The sequence below is a fragment of the Lepeophtheirus salmonis genome, chromosome 3, assembly GCF_016086655.4.
Source record: "Lepeophtheirus salmonis chromosome 3, UVic_Lsal_1.4, whole genome shotgun sequence".
In the NCBI taxonomy this organism is placed as follows: domain Eukaryota; kingdom Metazoa; phylum Arthropoda; class Copepoda; order Siphonostomatoida; family Caligidae; genus Lepeophtheirus; species Lepeophtheirus salmonis.
In genome coordinates, this window is record NC_052133.2 from 40,047,186 (window position 1) to 40,072,806 (window position 25,621).

At 33.2% G+C, this 25,621-nt stretch overlaps 3 protein-coding genes and 1 long non-coding RNA gene across 4 annotated transcripts; 3 read left to right on the forward strand and 1 right to left on the reverse strand.

Annotated features, from left to right (window-relative positions):
- The first annotated feature begins 7,882 nt into the window (after positions 1–7,882).
- On the forward strand, positions 7,883–8,870 carry LOC139904865 (uncharacterized). The gene is made up of 2 exons (XR_011779116.1): positions 7,883–8,167; positions 8,229–8,870. It is a non-coding gene; the product is annotated as an uncharacterized lncRNA (long non-coding RNA).
- Positions 8,871–12,007: 3,137 nt separating this feature from the next.
- On the reverse strand, positions 12,008–17,332 carry LOC121115108 (sesquipedalian-1). Its single transcript, XM_040709269.2, has 3 exons — positions 16,676–17,332; positions 15,374–15,517; positions 12,008–12,670 (listed from the first exon to the last, which is right to left on the reverse strand). The coding sequence occupies exons 1-3, from the start codon at positions 16,826–16,828 to the stop codon at positions 12,287–12,289; spliced, it is 681 nt and encodes a 226-aa protein (XP_040565203.1). The 5' UTR covers positions 16,829–17,332; the 3' UTR covers positions 12,008–12,286.
- On the forward strand, positions 17,307–19,450 carry wash (WASH complex subunit washout). The gene is made up of 2 exons (XM_071887395.1): positions 17,307–17,881; positions 17,953–19,450. The coding sequence occupies exons 1-2, from the start codon at positions 17,693–17,695 to the stop codon at positions 19,207–19,209; spliced, it is 1,446 nt and encodes a 481-aa protein (XP_071743496.1). The 5' UTR covers positions 17,307–17,692; the 3' UTR covers positions 19,210–19,450.
- A 60-nt stretch (positions 19,451–19,510) lies between these two features.
- LOC121115106 (WASH complex subunit washout) lies at positions 19,511–20,986 on the forward strand. Its single transcript, XM_040709268.2, has 3 exons — positions 19,511–19,651; positions 19,712–20,050; positions 20,118–20,986. Exons 1-3 carry the CDS (start codon positions 19,587–19,589, stop codon positions 20,653–20,655), a joined length of 942 nt encoding a protein of 313 aa, XP_040565202.2. The 5' UTR covers positions 19,511–19,586; the 3' UTR covers positions 20,656–20,986.
- Positions 20,987–25,621: the final 4,635 nt, after the last annotated feature.

Here is a 25,621-nt window from a genome sequence, read left to right on the forward strand (position 1 = left end):
CAAGCCCATCAAATGCTTCTGGAAGCTACCGGAGCACAGCGCTTCAGGTAGTTTGAAAAATTCCAAAATGGTGATTTTGACGCAAGAAATGAAAGAAAGCAATGTTGTGTGTGTGTTTTGGGTCCAGTGTGATGTCATATGGTATGACCTTCAACAACCCGGTCAAATCGTTAATGGTGATCGCTTCCAACAACAATTGGTCGATTTGAACCATGCTATACGCTAAAAACACCCAAAATATGAAGCCATGCAACACAAGGTAATTTTCCTTGATGACAACGCACCACCACATTGCTCTATAGCCACCCACCAGCTTGTTGAATCGTACAAGTGGGAACCTCTTGCTCATGCGGCTTACTCACCAGACCTGGTGCCATTCGATTCTAACTTGTTTGCATCGATGGGCCACGCACCCAATGATTTACGCTTCGACTCTCACGCGGAAGCTAAAAAAATGGATCGATGGCTGGTTTGCAACCAAGGACGAACAATTTTTTTGAAAAGGCATCCATAAATTGCCTAAAAAATGGGGGAAATGTGTGGCTAGCGAAGGTGCATACTTTTTTTTTTTTTTTTTTTTTTGAGGTACTGCACATCACAAGCCTAATATTACACTTTTAAAACAATAAACTCCTTCTCTAAATTAAGTTTTTAATAAGGTTTAAAATTGTCGGTATTTGATATTTTTCTGCAAATAGTTATCTTAAGCTACAAAACTCTGCATCAATTTCGGATGATGTGCGGAGCCATTGAAATTTTTATGAAATTTTGCAGAATCTGTTTTTGAGACACACTAAGATATTTTGGGGGATTTGATGCACTTCAAATTCTGAATACTGATGGATTAAACCAAGTTTGACTTTTATATAACCTATTGTTTAGTAGAGGAATTATTAGTTTGATTAAAATGACTTTATTATTTTGTAAAATATCAATTTTAGTTATAATTATTTTTTAGATGATTAACGATAATTGAGTCAATCCCAAGGTATATACTACGTATGGTTCTACAAGTAAAATATGTAGGCATATAATGTTCGTATCAATAAATACATCTCTTATAATTATATATTTGGAGGAATGATACATTTAACATGAATTTTGTATTCACAAATAAATAAATACATAATTAATTAATTCAGTTATATATTTCTTTAAGAGTATTAATAATTATTATCTAATAGTTCGTTCCCTTTATGACGTATTCGAAATAGAAAAATAACTTAATCAAAATGCATAGATATAATATCAAATATTTTCAGAAGTTTTTGAGTAGCATCCAATTATCTTTGTCCAGTTATTAATTAAGTCAATTTATCAAGACATTTCCCAATAATAATAATTATACCTTGTAGTATTGTTCGGTATATCGTTAATAAAGTGTTAACAGGATACTGTCGATTCCCTCGTCTCTTGATACCTTGTGGCTATTTCATAATTTATTCTTCATTATATATTAACTAAATAATAAGTTTCCCGAATGGATAGGATACACAAATACAAATGTATAACTATTATTAAAAAAAATATTACTAAGCAATATTATCATAAAGTATCAAATAAAATACGATGTAGGATTTTAATATTATTAATTATGTGTGCAATTCATTTTTAAAATTGTGGAGAATAATATGACAATTATAGTCTGTTAGTAATTAAGAAATAAATAGCAGTTGAAATGTTTGACTTATTTGGCTAACTACCATATGACTTTGGGCCGTTCTTATGTTTCTTTTTGGATGAAAAGTTACTTAATACAATTAAGGTAACAACGTGTTAAAACAACTTGATCAAGAATAACATAACTCTACATAGTACATGATTATTTTTGTAGTATAGTATTACCTTATAATATCAACAACTATTTCTCAAAATGTCCTCCTTCTGCAGTCACAATGACCTCCAGTCTGGGCCTGAAGGCCTTCCACATCTTGATGAAGTAGTCATTTGACACATCAGCCCACTCCTTCTACACCGAGGCATTCAGGGAATCAACAATGCGGTGGAGGCTTTGCTCTCCATTAAGCCTCATATTTAATAGTCCAGTAGAGAACATTCCGTTGATGAGGGGGCCACAATTTTGAAGGCAAGAAATATATGAGGTTCTCCTTGCAACAAGCTTGAGTTGTTACGAACTTATGGCTAGGTACTGAGTTTTATTGGCAACAGTAATCCTCTTCAGAGTAGTTGACATCCAACAAGGGTATCGCAACCTCATCACAGTATGATTTGTTTAAGCACACTCAATACAAAATGGACATTTGAGTCGCTACTTGCAGTGTATTTAAGTCATAAAAAAATGTAAAACCTATAATGGTATTCACCAAACTTCTGAGCTAGAAAATTGACAAAAAATAGTTATAAAATAATTGTTTTAAGCTGACCTAGGTTAAAAGAAATGCCAATATTTTATCCACACCTAAATATAAATCCTGCGATATAAAAAAGAGGGATATGGACGACCTTATTTTTGCTTCTGTATCCCTAGTTTAAGAAAATAAAATTGTATTAAAGTTATCAGCCTCTGTTCTACTTGCTTCTATCTATTCTGTTCTATCCGTCCCATCCCTTAAATAGGATGTATCCAGGGAGTGGGAACCATAAAAATCGTTTGACAAATTTTGTAGAGTAAATTTAAAAAATCATCCAAAATATTGAATCCGGAAATAAATCATCCTATTGGCTTTATTTCATAATAACTCATCTATTGACAACAAGCTATCCGTGTTACAGGATAACTGATGCAGATAAAATAATCTTCAAGATAATAATGTACGAAGTGTGTTCAAAAAGTAAGGTGACTTCTCAAATTTTACGGGCATAAGACATTTGGTATGCTCAATTTTTTTGATTTTTTATGTTAGTAGACTCGCCATGAACATATATTTACTCTTTCAGCTATATTATATGTCTAGTTTGTTTGTCAGAGGCATAACAATTACAAGTAATTAGAAGGATCAATAGATTTACATCAAATTTTGTGTAAAAAATGAAATTAAATGCTCCAAAATACTGGAAATGTTGACAGTGGCATGCGGTGAAACTGTTCTGAGTAAAAAAAAAATGATTAAAAGTGGTACAAATTCTTCTTAGATAGCTAGGAAGATACCGATGACAAACCTCGCTCTTGACTTCCAAGCACGTCAACAACAGATTAAAACCGTGGAATCAATATCAGAGACTATTTTTTGAACGTTTTGTGTATGATACGAGTGTTGGCGAAGTTTTTTCAGAAACTGCTTAATTTTGACTAAATGAATCGTTGCATTTTTAGGCCAAAAACCACACCACAATCATGCCTCAGCCACCATATTCACCGGATGCACCCGTGTGCCTTTTCCTTGTTCCCAAAACTGCAGCGACCTATGAAAGGACGGAGATTTGCAATGATTGAGGAGATAAAGAATGCGTCTGTCGAAGAGCTCAAGGCTATACCAAAGAGTGGTTATGAGAAGTGCTTCGAGGATTGGAAAACACGTTGGCACAAGTGTATTGTACCTGAGGGGGATTACTTTGAAGGGGACAACATAAATATTGATGAATAAATAAATATTTCTGGCTTAAAATACAAAGTCACCTTACTTTTTGAACACACTTCGTACATTATATGTATGTAAGTAAATACATGTAGGTATATAATGTTTTAGGTGTAAAGTTGACATTACATTGTGCTTCCATATAAGTTATAAGTAGAGTTGAGTAATTTGTAATGAAAAAACTACCTTTAAAATTTAGATAAGGAAAAACGGATGATGTATTTCCTCTTTCTCCTTTTTTTTCTTCTCCTTATTTACAAGATCGTCGTCGTCTTGTTAACTTCTTCCTCTGAAGTAAGCATTCTCGCCTATCTTTGATATAAATTGTTTTAAAGCCATAATAAAATAAATTAAAAACATGTCCACTCTAAAGTTATACTTTACTGCAACTCCATTTGACAAAGTAAAGGAATATTTAAAAAAAAGTGACGTCATCTGTGGTATCTCAACAGCGACATCCCATGGAGTAAAAGTTTTTCCTAATCAACTTAACTTAAACAAAATTGAACACGTGATTGTTATTTCGTTTAACAAGAACTAAACGGATGAACGAAAATAGATTTAAGAATGAGCGACTGAACATCATTTTTTAGAAAACAACGGAGGAACGGGTCCAAACCTGGTTCTTTGTTATGGAGAAAATTGATTCAGCTCTCAAATGCATCCTCACTTTTCGATGCTTCTTCCTGGAAGAATTAGTGTCGAGTCCCGTGGTTTTACTGTACCTGCCTTTTTGCAATCTCAGACTTACTTACTGGGTGTACATAAATTAGATATAATTTATATTAATGATCAATTTTGTATGAATAAACGTACCGGAAAAAGGAGGAAGCAGTAATTATATTATAAATATGTTGTATACAAATATTTAAGCATCAGAGTTTCATCACTTTTACATCCATTGAAGAAAATAATAGATTTTTCATTCATGTTAGGCATAGATATACAATTACATAAATACGTCATACATAATATGTGCTAATAACCTTTAGTGAGTTTATTTATTACTGTGTACATTAACAAAGTGGACTTAAAGATGAAGGGATTATATCATTAGACCCACCTTGATTGTTATCTTCTTTTTGCTTATGCTTCTAATTTATTTATTACATATATATTTGTCTTAAGTGTACATATCCATGGATAAAATTATCAATATTTACCCTCAAACTGGCAAGGGTTTTTAAAATCAATAAATAAGGAGGAAGGGAAGATGATGTATTATGTGCGGTGAGATCGTAATCACTCTCCCCCTTATTTTATTGGTTGTTCGTTCTACATAAATAATTATGGCTACAATAATATGATGAAGCCAAATCGTATCTCTAAAACTTTGCTCCTAAAAGAGAATGAAAAATTGGGAATTAACTGTCATTCTCTACAACTTTTGTACTATAATTGATATATGATTCAATTTGAGGTCGTCAATTTGCAAAAATATAAATTGAAGGTGTTTGATGTGATGTACAAGAATAGCCACTAGGGCTCCTTCTATCCAATCAAAACCTGACAGGATTTCAAATATAAAAAACTAAGATGAAGTATAATTTCTGTCGAAAAACTCAAATGACTTCGTTGAATCATTTTCTTGTGAGTTAAATTTTGCTTGAGCTTGGATTTTTCACATTTAATAATATTTTGAGTTAAAATAATCCTTTAAGGTCTTATTGAGTTTTGTCACGATACTAGCGCCGTGGATCTGTAGACAAGAAATGTTCCAGAAGTTATACATTTCATCTGTAAAATTATTCTATAATAATAGTAGGGAATTGTTCTCTGCTTAACAACAGCTAATTCGAGTTCGAACAATCAATGAACATAAAACTAATTCTATGTAAATTCTAATGTCCCTTCAAAGTCCAAGAGTGCGTATCGAGGTTATGTTTAGTCAGTACCATCTCTTGGAAGAACACACACTAACTTCCAGTCAGATTGGTCAATTTCTTTCCGTTTGCCATTCGTTTGAATCGAGGAATCGGTAGGAAGATTATGGCGACTGTCTTTTGGGTTCGCAAGGAATAATCCTCATTAACTATCTGGAAAGGGGTAAAACTATTACAGATGTATATTATTAATAGTATTGGAGATTTAGAAAAGGGATCTGCAAGAAAAACGCCAACGATTGGCCCACAAAAAAGTACTTTTCCATCACTGCAATGTACTTGCTCAATGTAGTAGTTGGGATCGCAAAAGTGATAGAAATAGTGTTTCAATTCGAGATGCCCACAGCACTAGCAATCTCACGCACCTTCATTCTTCTATCACCATATCATGGATTTTATAAATGATTTCTGTAGTAGTAACCTCAATAAGGCTTTTAGAACGTTAAGTGTCACTTTTACCCATATAGCCTCTCCAAAAATCTTGAAACCATTTATAAACTGTTTTAATCGAAGGTCCAGAGTCCCCATGATGTTTATTAATCTTCTTTTTAGTCTCTTGAGGTGTTTTGCCTTTCATAAAGTAATGCTTAATCAACACAAGATATTTTTTTTTAACCATTTCTTGAAAATCACTCCTCTCCTCCCATTCAAAAGAATGCCAAACCGAAAGAAAGCGACCGATCTGGCTGAATGTTGGTGTGTATTCTTCCAAGGGATGCTACTAACTAAAAATAAGCTCGATACTAGCCAGTAGTTACATCTTTGCACGGACATTTCAAACGACCCTCGTAGTTGATTTTTTCAAGATATAATTACCTTAAGTTTTTAAATCAGTACAACACAGTAGCGTTATTACATCAGCAGGACCTCGGATTTGCTCAAAGTACGTCGTTATCTTTACTCCATCTCTTAGCCTTTCCTCTAAAAAATACACACACAGAAAAAAGGCCGAAAATCAGTTGGTAGTTAGCCAATTATTCTCAACTATGGAACAATTATTCTATAATTGTTGTTAACAGCTGCTTTTAACAACAACTATTTATAATTCAACCCATCAAGACCCAAAACACTGATATGGGGAAAAAAGCAAAAAATTGACTGCTAAAAACAAAATACATTTGTAATTTCTAATGTTGTTGTTGAATAATCCCACAATTGAGAAGAATTAGAGAATTACTAGTTAATTTTGCGTCTTTTTTATTTATCATTTCAGAGAAAGGTTGAGAGATTCAATCAAAATTGTAATATAGTTGATGTTATAAAGACGGCATTGTGTTAAGTTTTTAAATCAGTGCAACAAGTTGTTCTTAACCTGTGAACAATTATCAACCATTATTAAAGAATAATCCTACCTACAATTTTGGAAGAATTGGCTAAGGTAGCCCAACTGATTTGGGCAATTTTTACGGCCTTACCGCACTAATATAAAATTTACATTATATTGTTTGTCAGCTGTTGATTTTTCTACTTCCCCTTATCCACTTTATGAACGTTGATTGGTCGAACTCGAATGAGCTGTTGTTAAGCTGTGGACATTTCTCTACTATTATTCAAGAATAATTCCACAGTTGGAATGTTTAACAGCCGGCACGAATTGTCTGCAGATCCACAGCGCGAGTATCGCGGCAAAACTCCAAATTTTTTTTTGCCTTGCCGACAATGCAAAAGCAAAAATCCTCAGAAAACCAAGGAATATGTTTCGCTCTTTTGAGCGCCTAAGCTCATATTGCCAATAAGTTGAAATGTGGAGAGCCAACTCATAAAGAAGACTTGAGAGCAATAGTTTTGTCCTCTGTAGCTAGATATGCTGTTTTTCCTTTGATAATAACAGGGATACATGGTGATAACTGGGATTAAGCTATTGACATGGTCCAATAAAACCATCATATTCAGCTATATATATGACTAGTTTAAAAGCAATTGTTTGGGGGCATGAATGCTTTCGTCGAGGAAGACCCACAGATTGATTACCATCTTTTAAATATTTAGTATGTGATTGTTTAATGTAATTTTGTGATCGTTTTTGTTGAAATGTTTAATTGTTTTTAGGTGTAGGAGGTCTAATTTTAAGTTTAAATGCTAATTTATGTTAGCATAACAAAATTCCTCTAAGCAATTTATATTATATATATTCTGTGTTTGTATGATTTTAAATCATAATTATGACTGAAAACATTATGAAATGTTCAAAATCAAAACTCAAACCAAAGTTTATATCATAAGAAAAATATGCCACGGAGTAATTTGAATTTTTCGACAGAAATGCGACATCCTCTTAGTCTTAAAAATTTGATATCATGTCAGTTTTTGACTGGATAGAGGGCTCCCTGTTTTATATTCTTGTACATTAAACCATTCCTAATAACTAGTAACTACCAGAGCCCTATAAGTAGAGTTACGTCACCAGGCTATCCACTTTGACGATAGCTGACTTCCTCATGTGTTTGAGTCACGGCCAAAAAATTCAAAATTTAATACTATATTGTAGGTGAAAAACTCTACAGAGGCGATATATTTTGTTAAAATACCCCAAGTATGCCCTCTTGGGGTGCCGTAGATTGCAGGAATCGTTTTGGTGCTGAGGGGATGACACTTTTTTCATTCCTAAAAAGGAAATGAAATCTTTGGAAACCATCATACAATTCTTGAGGGTGTACATTTTTAAGAAAATCAATTCATTATTCATTTTAGACTTAGTGAACATGAATCTAATTTCATTAACAATAAAAGATGAAACTTCTTGTAATGGTAATTTTGTTTTTGCATTAGTTACTTTATCTTTAAAAAATAATAATTGTATGTATTACAGATATTTCTCCTGGGGTGAAACATCTAAAGGATATTAATACCAACCAACAAATTCAAAAAGGAGTCTATGAATCAGAAATAAAGAAGAAGTTGAAGGAGAAAGATCTCAAAGTTCGGGACGCAGAATCAAAGTTTAAGTCTTTAAAAAGGCGCCTCTCTTCGGTATTTAATTCAAACCATATAAAAAATTTTAGTTCCAAGTCTTTGGATTCCAAAATCCGCCTTTGGTCTAATAAAACTTTCGAGAATTCACTTCAGTTAAGATTCGTTGAGGAACTATATGTTGTCCAATTAATCTATTGCACCAAGAACTGTTTGGATCAATTTGCAAAAATAGAGACTTTATTCAAATCATATATCAATCAATTCAAAAAAATTATAAACTCAATAACTGAAATAGCGGTTCCATTAATTAAGTTGTATATAAATATCGTAAAATGTGATACAATTTGATTTTTACTGTGTCTAAGTATGTTAGTATAAGAATGCACATACATTTACGAATGCAAACTGCGATTATCAAAGAAAATGAAATAGATTCTTCTACTTTTGGAAGGCGAAGAATGCGAAATTAAGTAAGTTTAAGAAATTATTCCATTTTTGTATAATAATTATCCTCAATAAAAGTATTTTTTCCAATTCATTTATTGTATTCAAGTTCTTTTTGGGCCATTTGATATCTGTCATCAGGAAGCGCTGAAATCTCGTGACCTAAATCTTCTTATAGGGCTCTAGTAACTACCAACTGATGTTGTGCCCTTGTTCTTTCTCTTTTTAGTGGTAAGGTTGAGAAATACAAATAAGGGTGTCTAGCGTCATGTTAAAGGATTCAAATGACTCCTGGTGAATTATCTCTATATAAGTTATAAAATGATGGATAATACAACAAACAGCATTTTAACTTTGAATATAAATTCATTTCGAAATCATGATTTTCAAAAAAGATATAACCATGCGAGGACTTTTATCTACATATATAATATAAATATATGAAATAGACACATATATGTATCTAATTGTAACTACCATACAAAGATATCCATACGTACTACTAAAAAAAGAGAGAAAAGGGTATATTCTTCACCAGGCGGGAGTTTGAAATACATCTAGAGATAGATGGTTCTTTTTGGATTATATGTACATACATAATACATTTTTGGCTTGATATGACGATGTACACACACTGATTGTATGTTTTATAAAAACTGAATGAACGTACGTACGCATTTACGGTTAAGCGTGCGATTCTAAGCGGACTTTTCACTTTGAAAATTTCTGAGCAATTTTCAGCATTTTCTCGATTTAGTATATTGGTTATCTTGATGGTGTGCTAAGGAATCCAAGGAAATATACAACATTAACATGCAGAGGGTATTTTTCCTTAATGCATTTCTGATATTAGTAATTGTGTCATCATCAGTTTTTACTCAATCTGATCGTCGACTAATCCAGCGTAGACGAGATGCAATTAACAATTGGATTAGACGTATTCGCTCATCAAAAAGAGGCTATAGTTTAAGCCCCTCATGGAATGGTAAATCACCATATCAAGTTCCAAGTGTTGCTAATTTACCACTCCAATCTGAGCCTGAGGATAACAATATCAGAAATACGCTCCCTGTGAGGAGGTTTAAGAGAAAGAGAGTTCAGGATACAGTCATCGCTCCCAAGTTCCCACCAAACTATGATGAACTTAATTTTGATGGATTTGATCAGGCATTGGAATTGACGGACTTTGAAGGCAATCCATTGAAGACGGCGGACTTTCATCCCGATGTTGATGATGAATCCCCTCCAAGTCATAAAGATCCTTACGCTTCTTTTGATACTGGATTTTTAGGAGATTTTAAGGAAGAATATCAATTTCCAACTGCCCCACCCGCTACTGAAAAACCAACAGAGAGTCCCCCTTTGGCTAAATATCCATATCGAAATCACCAAGAAATTGTATTAAGCGAAGAGTTGAACAAAGTCCCCAGACGCCCAATATATAATAGTCCCATCACCAGTACAAATAGTAACAACAACGATTTTAAACCCTCCTATCCCTACAAATACAATAACCAAGAGCATAGCTATCCTTATCCATCGTACCCACAGTATGACCAGCCTCGCACAACTCCACCACCGAGGCACCACTACCGATATAAACCAAGTGTTAACTACAGAGCCCCTATAGGTCAATTTGAACAGCACAATAGTGGAGTCTATCGCGGAGGAGCGAGTCCATCATCGTATTCAGGGAGTAGTAACTCATTTTTCGATACATTTGATGCCTTCGGACCAACTGGTGAAAGACGAGTATTCAACACTTATCGAAAGTACAAAAAAAGTCAGGACCTTAATTCGTACAATGACAGACCCAGGAAAAACAGCTTTCGAAGGCGTTTTAAGCCAAAGAAGATTAATGAGGAAGAGTTAATCTCCAACTTCCAGTCTGATTCAAGAGTACCTATTTTAACTCCAAAAGAGAAACCTTTTTATCCTACAATATCCACAACTACAACAAGATCTACGACGACTACCACGGCGTCGACCACCACAAGTACAACAACAAGGACTCCCTACAAAAGAGAATCAACAACTTCTAGACCCATCCCAACACCAGGTCCTTTTGATTTTCCACGTCCACCTCCCTCATCCCAAAGACAAAATCCTCGCCATCCAACGCATCCACCCATGATTACGCACCCACCACATCATGGAAGAAGAAATAAGGGTTATTCTTATCCTCACGAATCTTTCACGGATTTCGATAGCTTTGATACGAGATTTGAAAGTATGAAAATAAGGAACAAAAGAAATGCTGACAATTACGAACATGAATATGTTGGGGGCTATGATGAAGAAAGGCTTCAACCAGAGTCTAGATTTGGGAGAATAGGCTCAAATTTCTGGAGTGATGCCAATATAGAGTACGATTATTTTGATAAACCTTCAACAACAAATGACGAAGTGGAAGAGGAGGAATTGAATTATGAAGTCCAGGGAGAAAATTCTTATAGGAAGCAACACTCTGTATATCCAAAATCTAATTTTGCCTATACCAAAAACAACTATAAGAAAAACAATAACTACAATAGCTATAACCAATATTTCTCTCAAAACGATTTACCCTCCTCTAAAAACAAGGAAATCCTCGGTTCAGGAAATTTTGATGTATTAACTGGGGGGATTTTTAATGAAGGAACAACACGTAGAAGTTACACAGGATCATCTTTTTCAAGAAATTACTCCAAATCAAACAGTAATTCACCCTTTTCACTAAGATCGAATCGACGACAAAATCAAGATAACCCCTTTGAAGAATATGATATCGATCCTGCCATTCGTTTTGCAAACTTTAAGGACTTTGCCTCAATTAAGCGACGGAGAAACTAGTAACTTCTATGATACTTTATATAAGTATATACATATATATCAACTGCATATTTAGATGCATATAGTATGCGTTAACGAGAGGTGCTATGATTGCAGCTTTCAAATGTTATTAACTAATTGTAAATAATCTTATATTTTTATAGGGTTGAAGATTTACCTTGTAGTATTCTTTTTTATCTATGTATTGTTATTATAATCTGGAGTCTTTTTCAATGAAAAAGATATTCTTCATTACGTGTATTTTTGTTATTAATTAATTATTATTATATCTTTCATTAATATATATATATATCTATGTCAGCTGTTCCTCTCACAATGTGAGAAGCCGCAGCAATTTATACAACTAGCAATAAAATTTGAGTTACAAATAAATAAATAATTAAATAAATCGATAAAGAATTATGAATTCATACCACATAAGATTTTTTTTTATTTAACTTCTAATAAAGAGTAAACAATTCCCACACAATATATTAAATAAATTTTAAGATAAAGGTAATTACAAGGATAATATAATATTAATAATATAAAAACAATCTAATTCAATCATAGTAAAATCAATTAATCATAATTAATTCATCCCTTTGAATAGAGGGAGAGAGAGAGATAGAGAAACACCTCAATCCATGGACTGATTTAAAAAAAATTAAAACGATTTGTAAGTAAAATAAAAGAAAATTAAAGCTTCACAATTAACGTATCATCGTCTCGCATAATTATTTTCCTGTTTTCATCTTCTATTCTCTGGCACCAACGCTGTCTGTCCCTCGATATCTTCCTGCCATACTCACAATGTATGGATTGCCAAGTTTTCGTAAAAGTGTCATTTTTAGGCAAATCATCTAAAAGATCGCAGTCGAATGGATTGACTCGTTGGTTGGAAGAGGTGGTTGAACTATTATTAATAATATTATTGACTTCACCCCCAAAATAATACGAATTGACTCCCAATCGATCTGCCTCATCAAGTTCTTGCAATTGTTGTTGTAATTCAAGTACCATTAGCTTCATATAATCATATGGAGCACAGGCCAGGAGTTTCATCCATTCTTCTACCATCTCCTATAAAAATAATGCATTGATGATTATTTGTACACTCAAGAAGATGAACTTAAGATAAAAGAGTATGATGTAAATAGCCATAAAAATTAACCAAAAATATATAAACATTTGCTTGATGACAGCTTCTCAACAGAAAACATAGAACTAAGAAAAAACACTTTAACACCGTATTTGCACATTCAGGGTTTCATGCCAGGGAAAAAAGTGAAGGTTGTTACATATTGTTGGTATAATAAATGTATATAATCTCATTAAGATACAGACCTAAAAGCAACTCTGGGAATAGATCAAATTTTTCTCAGAAACAAATTTTGTACTCCATTAACGATTAGGGGGGTCAATAAATAAACTCTTCAGTTAAAAGATACTTTACATAATATACTTAACCACAAATGAGTGTTGTCCAGTATTACTATACCGGATTATTGACGCAATTAAAGCGCTACTATACTACAGGGTCGTTTAGGTAAATCCAGAATACCTTTAACTGCATCCAGATCAAGAAAGGAAGCAAGTAGAGGCTTGAAATTCTATTTACAAGTTTTAATAATACAAAATAAAAAAATCATTCATTGTGGTAACCATTTTCCCTGGATATGAGGTCTAAATGATTAGCAGGCCTTTACCCCCTCCTTTGCTCAAAGGATAGGATCGTAGGAGCAACTTCCGTTGCTCCCAATAGTCCCAAGAGTCATGGTACTGGCCGGAAACTTAGTTTTAAACACTTGAGGGACATTATTTCTCTCTGTGGCCAACCATTTGTCGTTCTGGATGTTGTAAGATATGTCGACAGTTCATAGTTTATCATCCGAATAAAAGATGATCTGGTTACCATTGGACTTCAAATCTTAGAGCAACTTTCTTCCATGGGCAGCCCGGGTGGCCTTCATTTTGTGTGTAAGGATATGTCTTTTGTAGAGGCGGTATAAATACATCCTCAGGTCAGTGTTTATGATCCTGGAGACTGTTGTACGGCTTACTTGGCGCTGTTTGGCAAGAACGTTAATCAGAGTCCCAGGAGATGACTTCAAGGAATGTTTAAGACCTATGAGGAATATGAGAGTGCGTATTTATCACTTTGGGACTTTTCTCTTATATTTTTACTCCTACTTCCAGTGGTTGTAGACGTCGTAGACTATGCTCTTTGGATAACTGATGTAATAATTTGATGTACGCTGGGCAGTTTCCAGCTCAAGCAAATTCGATGATGGTGTTCCTACGGGTCTCCTACATCGTAAACACTTGTTTTGAATTAAAAGTTGTGTATTTAACTTTAAGCTAAGGCTCAATCTCTCAGTTTAAAATTGAAATAACTGGATAAAATATTTCACTTATTGTTCAGGGTGTAATTAAAGATGGTCGGGATTTACCTGAACTACCAAGAAAACTGTTATTGGAATTGGTACTTCCAGCTCCATTACGTCATAAAAAATGCCGCCAATGACCTCAAATTTCTTCTACCCGGAAAAAAAAAAGAATTTTATTTATGAAAAGTAACCAAATTTCTGAGCTAACCCCCACTAACTTCTAACAAACATCATGCAGATGCCCGTATACGTGAATTGCTCTTAATGACATTTTTATTTAATAATTTTGGTCAAAAAGTATCGAAAAGTAACAGAACTGGTACGAAGATATTGGTATTCTGATAACACAGCTATAAATATGTTCATTCCAAAAATATCTACAGAGAAAATCTATCAAATTCACGAATAATGTATGTTTCAAAATAACATTCAAAACCCTATTTATAGTCCTGTCTATAAGTATTTTACAGAAAATCCATCAACATGGACTCCTTAATTTCACATTGAAGTTTAGTTTTTTGTCACGATACCAATATTTTTGTGCTGGCTCCGGTACCATCATTGATATAGGTATTTCTATACTTCTTGGTACTTTTTTGATGGAAAAATATATATATATATATATATAAAAGGAAATTTACATGCCCTCACGGACTACCATATGATTTTTGTTTTGGGTGGCGGGGAGGGCTAGGTCAGACTTTTTTTTTCATAAATATTGTTTTTTATAAGGGACATTCTTTGGAAAGAAAGGGGGGGGGGTCTAAATCTGAAATTTGGGGGTTACTTCATTGGTGGTCCAATATTTTTATTACGTAATGACACCACAAGTGGCAGTTCCAAGACTAATTTAGTACTTATTGATGTTAATATTGGCTAAATTGTGATGAGCGTAATAATCAGGCCGGAGAGAATTTCATAAGAAATATGGTAACTTTGAGCCGCATTGAGAGACAAAATATCTGATATCAGTGATCTCTATATTAGACTATATTAACTATTGAGTTATAGTTTCTTATCCTTATTCCTTAATCACTGATAAGTTATAAATTTCATAATAGGGAGGAATAGTTTAAAAGAGCATTCATACATTTTTTTTTAAATTTACGCTCATCGGAATCTAGACAATATTCCCATTCTTAATAGTAATATTTAAATACGTCAGTGCCCTGGCATTACTATACCGAACAACATTAGTGGCGTGTGATGAGAAAATAAAATTTTTACATTAAACTTAAACAGCAAAAACAAAGGAAAATGACTGATTTTAAATCGAATGTTGGATGCACTTCGGATAACAGCAACAATTTCGTTGAAATATTGTGGTATTGCTTTTATTCGAATTTGACTGCATGCATATAAGAAAGATAAATATGGAGAAACTTGTGATCATTACTTGAGTCTCTGCCCCTAGAACATATGATCTTCGGCCTTCACCATGAAATACTATTTTGAATGCAAACTTTTCTTGTTCTTCCTCTGCGAGCTCAATGGTACAGCCCTCGAGAACGATGAGTCCCAAGGGTTCTTTGTCTCCTTTCTATAAAAATTACAAAAAAACAACACATTAGATCATTTAAAGTACATACTATATTTTTAATGATACACCACAACTTGCAACTTGAGTCAAGATTAAGGCGAGTCATATACTCTCGAGTAAAATAAACAACCGACATTTTCTTGTTATACACAGGAGTGACTTGTTTTTTTATACAAACTCTGGTAAGAGACCTCATTTGAAATTAAAGCTTTGCAGTGAAGATACATGGATGGTTTACGGATAATTTGTCTGAAATTTTGTAGTTATATGAATAAATATTTTTACATACAGTAGACGCAACTTAAGCCGGATGATCTCAAGGGATCGAAAGACTCTGTCAGGTATACAAGAAATCTGTATATAATGGACATTAGATTGTCCCTTTGTCGGGTAAATATTCCCCCCCCCGGCACATAACTTCTCCACTGGGAACAATAAAAATAGACTTAGGCAAGTTTGAGGCCTTTTATGCCCTTGAGGCAGTATACATGCCTCTTTAATTTAAAAAAAAAACATTTTGGTTCGAAATTGGCCATTTTAGTCTTATTGTACCGTCGCTCAAAACATGATAATATTATTAATCAAAAAAATGCACTTCTTATATTTTTTAGTATTCAGTTTATCTGTTAAAAATATTGTCAATAATTTAAAGAATTTTATCCTAATTGAAATGATTTTGTAGGAACAAAAAAGAGCAACAGGCTCTAATATTATAATTGATAAAATAGAGAAACCACAAATCATGTGCATAGAAAAAAAAAAAATATTAACTCGAAAACGTTACAGTCTAGTGGATATTTATGAAGGTCCAGAATGAGTTATAATAAGAGTATAATATAACTTATTTCATAGGATATATTTATTTTAAAGAGGGCAGGCTTTTCAGTCCTTTGAGATCCGGCTCAAGTGATGAATATTATAACTTCATTTGAGACTTTCATAAATGTCAAGCAAAAACGAACATACGTATTAAGCCGTTGACACCAGGACTGCGTTCTACTACGTTTAAAAACCGTAGAATAAAAAAAGTTTAGCTGCAAACCCCATGACTCATTTACCTCTATTTATATTAGAAAGGCTATAATGACTAAAAAAACAAAAATTGCATTTATGGTGATGAGTTGAGTGTTTCGCCTAAAAATAAAATGAGTGAGTAACCTTTTCAAAATAGAAAAGAAGATTTCCTTTGAGTACAAAATATCTTTTCTGAAAGTTTTTATTGACTTCTCCACGCTTCCAAAGGATGCCGTCTTTATCGAATCCCTCAGGACCTACAGCGTAGTGGCAAAGGGTTCTATCGTTGATTTTCATGCTGGGGAATGGGATGTTCACTTATTTGTAGAGGCGAGAAGGAGAATCAAGTGCGGCGAGGACTAATTAATTTTACTTCCAAAAGAATGAGATGTAAATAGTAATGAGAAAGACAAGGCTGCACATGGAGCAGGGCTTCCGATCCAAGAAGAAGCCCGTTAGATACAGAGCCAGAAAAGCAGCGTGATTATGCACAAGAGCTGGATTCAATGGCTTTGGGATAAGCAAGACAGGAATAAGCCACTGCAAGCAATACATCGCATCACTCCAATCCAAAACAAGTCTTTACTCTCTTTCGTCCTCTTCTCCTCCTATAGATGATTGACAGGCTCGTCCCTCCTTATATTAATATTATTACTTCTTGGTCTTAATTTTGAGCGAACACTTATTAAAGCTTTATGTTGAATTGCTCATGGAATTGAGTTCCATCCAATTCCTTCCTTCTAGTCTTTCCTTCTATTTCTCCTTTTAGTCCCTCTAGCAGCTGCTGGAGCAGCAGCACTTGTTTTTTTCTCTTTTTCTCTCTCTCTGTCTCTCTCACTCTCTCTTTTTTAATTCTGCGCAGGCTCTCTCTGCTTTGTACATGTAGCTTCCCCCCCCTCTTTTATTTCATTAAATAATCCTTTTACATTTAGAATAGAATATTTAATACATTAAATAATAAATCCTCAATAATGTACAATGACGTCACTCTCAAAATGTCAAATCCATTGTCAAAAATCACACAACCTACGTATTTTACTATAGAATAACAATATTATTTATATTATCAAAATAATCCAATCATTTTTTGATGGGGGAGGCGTTTAATTAATAGTTAACATTATAATTGCTCATGTTTTATAGATAATTTAGTCCCTTGCCATGGAACAAGTGCCAAAGAAGTCATGCTCTTATCCCATCAAACTCATAGCACAAGGACTTTCGTCGCAAGAGACCGTTTTGGAAATTGCCTCCAGTTTAGAGTACCTGAATGCCGTGGCCAATGATATTTTTCTACGAATATCTCAACGGATCCAGTCAGAGAAGGAGTCTTTGGATAGGATTACAACAGTAATGACATGTATATTATATATACTTTACTCACTAATTTTATTTTTATATATTTATAATTGAATGAATAGGAGATCAAAGGGATTGAGTCACGGGTAGAAGAGCTCAAAGTTAAAAAAACGGCTTCCAAGTTAATATCCAATTCTCAGTATCCTGGACTGGACTACATACCTTACAAATCCCTCTTTTCCTCCATAGATCCACCTTCCTATAAGGTGTATAAGTGTGATAAATTGGTCAATCTGCCTAATACAGTTAATCCAATATTCATCTACAATACTTCTTCATCAAAAAAGAAGAAGTCTGTTCAACAACACTCTACTCATCACCATCATCGCTCGAAGATGAAATCCGTTTCTAATGTCCTTTTATTCAATACGGCCGAGCGCATTTATATGCTTGATAAACATCGAGAAGCGATTGATCCTTTGAATGCCTCTAAAAAACGAAGTTCTTCTTTAATGTTTGGGAATGAGCTGTTAGATGGAGAAGATAATGTTGATAAAACTAGAGAATTGGATACTGAAGGAGGTGATCATTTACTTTATCCTGATGAAGAGGAGGAAGAAATGCCGGAGTTGGATCTTCCTGATGACTTGGGTCTTGATAATATTGCTGAAGGGTTTACTAATTCCATTATGGAGATATTACCAAAAACAATACAACAGCCTGAACACCAACCTCAAATAGAGTCCAAGCCATCATTGCTTGAACCGATTTCCACTTCTCGAGTCACCATTCAGCCAAATACACCACCTACTATAAGTACTCCTAACTCAATAACAGTACCACATCCTCCGATTCCAGCACCTCCCCCGAACCCACCGCCTACTAACAGTACACTTGATGTAGCTCCAGATCCTCCTATTCCTGTTCCACCCCCTCCGCCCCCACCACCCCCTCCATTGTTAACATCGAATCATTTTGGTACTACTTCTACCCATTCCCTCCTCCCCTCAGACCCTCTGAAAAAACCTGTAGAATCAGGGGACTCGAGAGGTGATTTATTAGCTGCTATTCGTAATGCTGGAGGTTCTAAATGTGCTGGGTTAAAATCTGCTAAAGATCGAAAATTAAATGAACTTAAGCCTGGTGTTGGTGGAGTCAATAACAAAGTCACGAATGGACCTGACTTAATGATGTTATTAGCTAATAATTTACGCCTTAGACGCAAAGGTATGTCTGGTAAATCAAATAATAATGATCATTTGGACTCTGCAGATGAAAAAGGAAAAGGTATGCTTCCCACATTCCTTGATGATGAGGATTCTGATGATTCAATTAGTTCTGTGGAATCAGGTTCCGCTTCTGATAGTGATTGGTCATAAAGACTCCATGAAACATTTATTGAGCGTCATCTGAGAGCTTGTTGATCATCTCAAATTTTATATCGAAATACATATTAAAATATTTATATTATATTCTCTGTTAATATTAGTCCAAAATTAGGAGGAAATCATTTATGATAGAAATTTTTTTATATTATATTGATAGTATATATTTTATTTTCAGTTTTATTAAAATAGCCTGATTTATCACTCATAATGAAAATATACTCATTTAACAATACTCAATCGTGTGATTAAATCATTATGAACTCATATTTCATAACGTCGGTAGATTAGCTTGACGCGAGATTTGAGCGAATCCACGCTTAATTTCTAGAAGAAAAGAAACCTGGTAACACTGAGTGTATATTCAAAACATGGAATTGAAAGAAGGAGGCCAAGTTGTGAATGAGGATGAATGGTTCTTTGAGTCCATCCGACGGTAATTATCGTAACTATTTTCTTTTACCATAATTAATTCAAAAGTAATAATTATTTGTAGATATGAACACTTATTTATGTATGATATGGAGGCTAAGGATGGAGAAAAGGCTCTCTGCATTTCCGTCTCTCCTTCAGGAGATCGTTGGGTACTCTTGACTACCAACGATTTGGGAGTATATGCATCACCCTCATCGTTAAAAACAAATGTTATTTTGCCGAAGAGGGATGCGCCACTCATTGCCGGGATTTATTTAGAAGAAAGACCAAAACTCGTGTTTTTCTTGACAGAAGACTCTCTGGTTACACCTATTGGTTTATGGAGAGTTAGTCAAACGGATATACTCCAAAGGAATAGAGATATAAATATTAAGAACCTCAAAGTGCTGCATTCGTACAAGTAATATCAAAGTGAATTCTCTTTGGTCAGACGATATTTATATCATTTCATATAATTATATTCACAGAGAGAGAACGTTAGCGATTAGCCATGATGCCGTATATTCCATCCTTTCTGAATCCGATTCTAAATTGTGTTCCCATAATTCAGATATTGCGAGTGCTTTATTATCCAAGGATGGAATTCCCACAGTATTAAAGAAGGATGGAAGCGTTTACACCGATGATCAATTGGATTTTCAACTCAATCTTCCATTCCCTACAGATAATTTGATCTTTCTTAGTGCTCATTACATATTTGTCACTTTATCAGAAAAAGTCAAAGACAAATATGTTTTATACAAGAAAACAGAAAGACTTTTTCATCTGGAAGACACATTAGCGTTGGACTTTCGTCTTAGTCCAAATGAAGAATATTTATCATACATTACAAAAGATAATTTAGTGATAAAAGTCTTGAGTATAAAATCAGGAGGGAATTTGATTTTTCAACATGATGGCCATAGACTTCCCATTGTGTCGCATTGCTGGCATTCAAAAATCCCTAATACTGTCTATTCCCTCGACTCAGGAAAGAATATACATATTTGGAAATTCAAAGTGTAATCTTCAAAGAAATAACGCTATAATATAAGAGTTACCATCTACACTTTTTAGATTTTGCTATCTGTATAAGAATTATGTTATGCCTTTTAACATTTTTGGATTTTGTGCCACCTTTTTGGCAATTTATGAATTCATTTTATCCTTTGATGTTTTATTATATGCCGCTTCCATTAATTAATTACTCTTCAACAGAAGTAAAAGTAATTGTCTAAAGTCGGAAGGGAAGTATGAATCAATTTTACTAACAAATAATTCATTTAAGGTTTGAATTAAATAAATGAATATAGCAAAAAAGTTGACTTTTCTCTATAATATACTATTTTTGAATTAATTAGTTTTAATTATACACCTAATGCTTACTCTTGGTTTCATATTACGGCAAGGACGCGCATAAATATTCCTCTCAAGATAGTTAAATATAGACAAAATCACTTTATTTGAAAGGATTTCTTACATTAGTAAATATCATGTTTTAACACTGCATATAAAAATCTTTATGTAAATAATATTTCCTTTAATTCATTAATAGCTCACATAGTTATATTAAAGCCTTCTATATACAGAGGGTTTCATAACCGTTAATTAAGTTCCATTAACTTAAACGTAGTAAAATGAAGGGTATTTTATGTAAAGATACTCGTTAACCAGGTCACACATATTGCAACATCCAGCAGGATGAAGTCACAACCCACACTGAAAATGAATGCCAAGAATGGTGTATAGACTATTTTAAGTACTTTTGGCCTCCCTCTTCTATGCAATGTAGAGTATTTACCGGGCAATAATCACAGCACCTCCCTGAGAAAAATATTCCAGAAGCCGTTGCCCGCACTAGCTGCAAGTCAGTGACGAGGCTTCTACTGTTCATAACAAGGGCCATAAATTTGAATGAAATTTTATGGTCAATTGTAGGATAATATTAAACCTGTACAAAAGTATTAAGAAAAGCCACAATCTGCGAGTTATTTTTTTAATTGACTCTAATCCTGGACTGCCCTGTATACGTATTCAATCCTTACACATACGCCATATTTTAATGGAGACGGAAGTAGTTGAATTTTTGATGACTTTTCAATATATTATATTAAAATTAACTTCATCTTCAAATAACAGCATATCCCTTAATACTACAACTACTACTAAATGTCATACCTGAGGGCTAGATATTTTATATGAATATAGTACATTAGACTGTCTCGTTTTTGAGTGAAAATTGTTTTCCCCTGCACAAAGGAACTTTTTTGTAGAAACCGACTTTGGCAAAGCTCGAGGCCTTTCACACTATTTTTGCCATTGTGGTACTGGGCATTCTAATTTTAAAAAAAAGGAGATTTTTGTGTCTTAATGGGTCATTTTTAAGCCTCTTGTAATATAATATTTCTCCTTTTTGTTCAAAAACTATCACTTCAATGAGGGTTATTAAGGGAGGAACGTTATCTTTGATAAAATAGAGAAGCATCCAATTATTCAACAAATCTGAAACCCCTTAAATTATTAAAAACAAGGCTCACAATATTTTTACACATAAACCAACTACCAAAGGTTGGGGCATACGACTCGACAAGGACTCAAGTCTATATTTTGAAGAATTGCGACTCTTCTTTTTCACATAATTCAAGACTTTGCTTGGACTCGAAATCTAATTCTTGTGTCGAATTGGACTCAAAATTCATGTAAAGCACTCGTTAAAGTATCTTTCTTTTTCTGAGAACTCGAACTTGATTCGATGAAAATATTCCAGCACTTAGACCTGTTAGCAATGACTTTTTTGTACCGCTATCAAATAGTAAAAATATAATTTTTGACTCATAACATAATATTTGGACGGTATAAGAGGCTTAAAAATGGCCAATTTCCACTTGAATAAAAATTAAAAAGACCTGAAAGGCATCAATCCTTTCCAAAGTTATTTTTTGTATTGTCTTGCACAGAAAAGGTGTCCTTGTGCAGGGGGGGGGGGCAATATTAACCCAAAAAACGGGACACTATAATATACTTACAGATATCATAATTTTAATTATTATAAAACGTTACATAATTTTATATATTATTCCGATGATAAGTAAATTGTAGAATACATAAATGCCAACACATGTTCGTTCATTCGTAATATCCAACATATACATATTTTACTCTCGATATTAAAATAACTTGCTTCTTATTTCCTTACATCTTTATAGAAACAAAAGTACATAATATTATCTTGTATTATACAATAAATGTGTCCCGTCAACACAAAAGCATACTATAATGATTTTTCTCAAAATTGAGACTGTATTACATTAATTATTCTTATTAACTTCCTTGGAGACCCCGCAAATTGCACTTAAAGTAGCCCAAATTGATTGTCGCAATAATTTTGATAGACTTTATTTGAAAGGCCATATTGGACCCCATATAAGTGTCTTAAATTAAATAAAGGTTCTAAATACTTACTAAAATACTTGGATATATTTACTTATCCCACAAATTTGAATAATAAGTATATAATTGACTCCAATATGTATATGAAATATTAGGGGCGTCCACAAAGGGTGGGCTGGAGGGGCTGTAACCTCCTCCCTCAAAGAAAAATTAAAGAATTTTTGCTTTTTACTAGAATATTAATATTTGAATTTTTTAATTGAATTTTTTCCAAAAAATAGAAATTTTTATCCCAGAAATGTAATATTTGAAATTATTTGTCAACAGCTGTGGATTTTATAATTTTTTTCAAAAATTTTATAATTTGAAATTATATTTTGTAATTTTTTTCCAAAAAATTTAATATTGGAAATTTTTCTTGCAGAAATGTAATTTTTAAAATTTATTTTACAAAAAAATTTTATTTGAAAATTATTTTTTGTCAACCGCAGTGGATATTTTAATTTTTTTTCGTAAATTTTTTAGTTTTTGAATTTTTGTTTCAACATTAATCGAACAACCAACATCTTTTAAAAGTAATTGCTCTGCTTTCTAAAAATAACAAAGTGTAAAATTGATTAAACTCTTCAGGAGGAGATGGTGCGACAGATTTGAGGGGATCGAAAATTCCCTTGATCTGTCAGAGAGAGTCTTGTCACTGCGTGTAAAACTATAGTCATGCCCATAAAAGAGAGTGGTCTGAAAAGTTTCAGACATCAACGTGAAGATAGCGGCAATCATAAATAAAAGCTAGTCAGTTCCATGATACATCCATTTAGCATCTGTTGACAGTTACTCACAAAAGAGTAACCCATTTTCTACACGCAGTTGTTATGTAACAGTCGCTTGAGGGAGTTGATGCCTATCAAGGTTAATAGAAATACAAGGTAATGCCATCATGTAATCAGAATTGCCAGAATTTGCCATGATACATCCATCTAGCACTTGTGAATAGGTTTGCCATAAAGCAGCATTTATGGAAAACTTGAATAAATTTGTATTAAAAAGTAGTCAAAATACCATTGATTTTCCGTTCTCCTTTTCTCCCAAAGAGGAAATTGAGTTTTTGAGTTTATTGGTTTATTAAGTGTTGGTAAAGCAGGCGCACGCCCAAAAAACAATTCTAGTTTTCTTTTCTTAAAATTTAGGCTCGGGATATTTTAAGACTTAGACGATCTTAGACCACTGCAGTCGCAGTGAATCTCAATTCCTATATACCTCACGTTTGACGTTTATAAAAATTAAAAATTTATCTTCCAAAAAAAGTCAAATGTCTTTAAAAAGGAATATATTTTTTTAAAAAACAAAAAAACCGCCATTAAATGAAATGTAAATACAATCTTTTTTAATAAGGCGACAGGAATACTTGACCTTTTCTAAAAAATATTATTCAAATGAAATAAAATATTTGTCTCCAATCAATAAGTCAGTGGTTCAATATTATAAAATCCTTATTAAAAAAATCTAATGAAAACTATTATTTATAAATTTTGAAAAAAAGAGCCACGCATTTTATTTTATAAAAATTGAAAATATTTTTTATAATGATATTTTCGGATTAGGATTTAGACCTCACACAACCCGTTTTGTCTACCCACAATGGAGAACTTACCAAGAAGTCATGGAGAAAAATAATAATAAATAAAAGTTGTCATTTATTAAGAAATTTCATTTTCTGATCATAGGAGTCGTTGTTATAATTTTTCATTAGGGGGACGGATTTTTCACAATTTTGATAGAATACTTTTTTATTGAGTTTTTTTAGAAAATAAAAATTTGACAAAAAACTTTGTTTTTTCGATAAATTTGACAACAAGATTTTAGTGAGGAGGTAGCCACGGGCCTGACAATCAGGAGGAAATTTAATAAATCATTTGAGAAACACTGTTCTACATAGAGGAAAAACCAAAAATGCAATATTATTTACCTTGAAGATTTTTGTCAATTTTTCCCCCCCTCGTCCTATACAAAGAATAACAATAATTAATGATCTGCAAACGATCGTACACCAAATAAATGTAGTTTCCTTCATAAAATTTAGTGAGCTTGCAATATATGTGCAATTCAACGTGGCCATCAACTATGTATATACGACAAAATCCTTGAAATAATTTTATATATATTCATGTAGTACGTAAACTTAAAAAAAATATTGGATAATAATCTAGAATAGGGGAAAATCTATTTTTTCAATTCTTATAATATACATAATATATGGTGAACCCAATATTCAGGGGCGTCTGCAAGATTATAATGGGGAGGGGGGTTGTTCGATTAATGCTGAAATAAAAATCCAAAAACTAAAAAATTTACGAAAAAAAATTAAAATATCCACTGCGGTTGACAAAAAATAATTTTCAAATAAAATTTTTTTGTAAAATAAATTTTAAAAATTACATTTCTGCAAGAAAAATTTCCAAAAGAATAATTAAAGAATAGGGATGTTTGATTAAACATTGTGATGCAATTCCGAATTTGCTGCACCTCGCTGGCATTTGCCCTCAGCAAAATCAATTTGTGGGCATTAGACGGCTCCTGGTACATAGTTCTTGATCATTGCAGG

Excerpts from the sequence above, each read along its gene's own strand:
- LOC121115108 (XM_040709269.2), bottom strand. The coding sequence starts at position 16,828 with ATGAAAATCAACGATAGAACCCTTTGCCACTACGCTGTAGGTCCTGAG. Across the intron at positions 15,518-16,675 it reads TTCTTTTCTATTTTGAAAAG|AAAGGAGACAAAGAACCCTT; the intron begins GTTACTCACTCA and ends TAATTTTTATAG. Across the intron at positions 12,671-15,373 it reads TTCTAGGGGCAGAGACTCAA|GAGATGGTAGAAGAATGGAT; the intron begins GTAATGATCACA and ends TTATTTTTATAG.
- LOC121115106 (XM_040709268.2), top strand. The coding sequence starts at position 19,587 with ATGGAATTGAAAGAAGGAGGCCAAGTTGTGAATGAGGATGAATGGTTC. Across the intron at positions 19,652-19,711 it reads TTCTTTGAGTCCATCCGACG|ATATGAACACTTATTTATGT; the intron begins GTAATTATCGTA and ends AATTATTTGTAG. Across the intron at positions 20,051-20,117 it reads AAAGTGCTGCATTCGTACAA|AGAGAGAACGTTAGCGATTA; the intron begins GTAATATCAAAG and ends TTATATTCACAG.
- wash (XM_071887395.1), top strand. The coding sequence starts at position 17,693 with ATGGAACAAGTGCCAAAGAAGTCATGCTCTTATCCCATCAAACTCATA. Across the intron at positions 17,882-17,952 it reads CTTTGGATAGGATTACAACA|GAGATCAAAGGGATTGAGTC; the intron begins GTAATGACATGT and ends TTGAATGAATAG.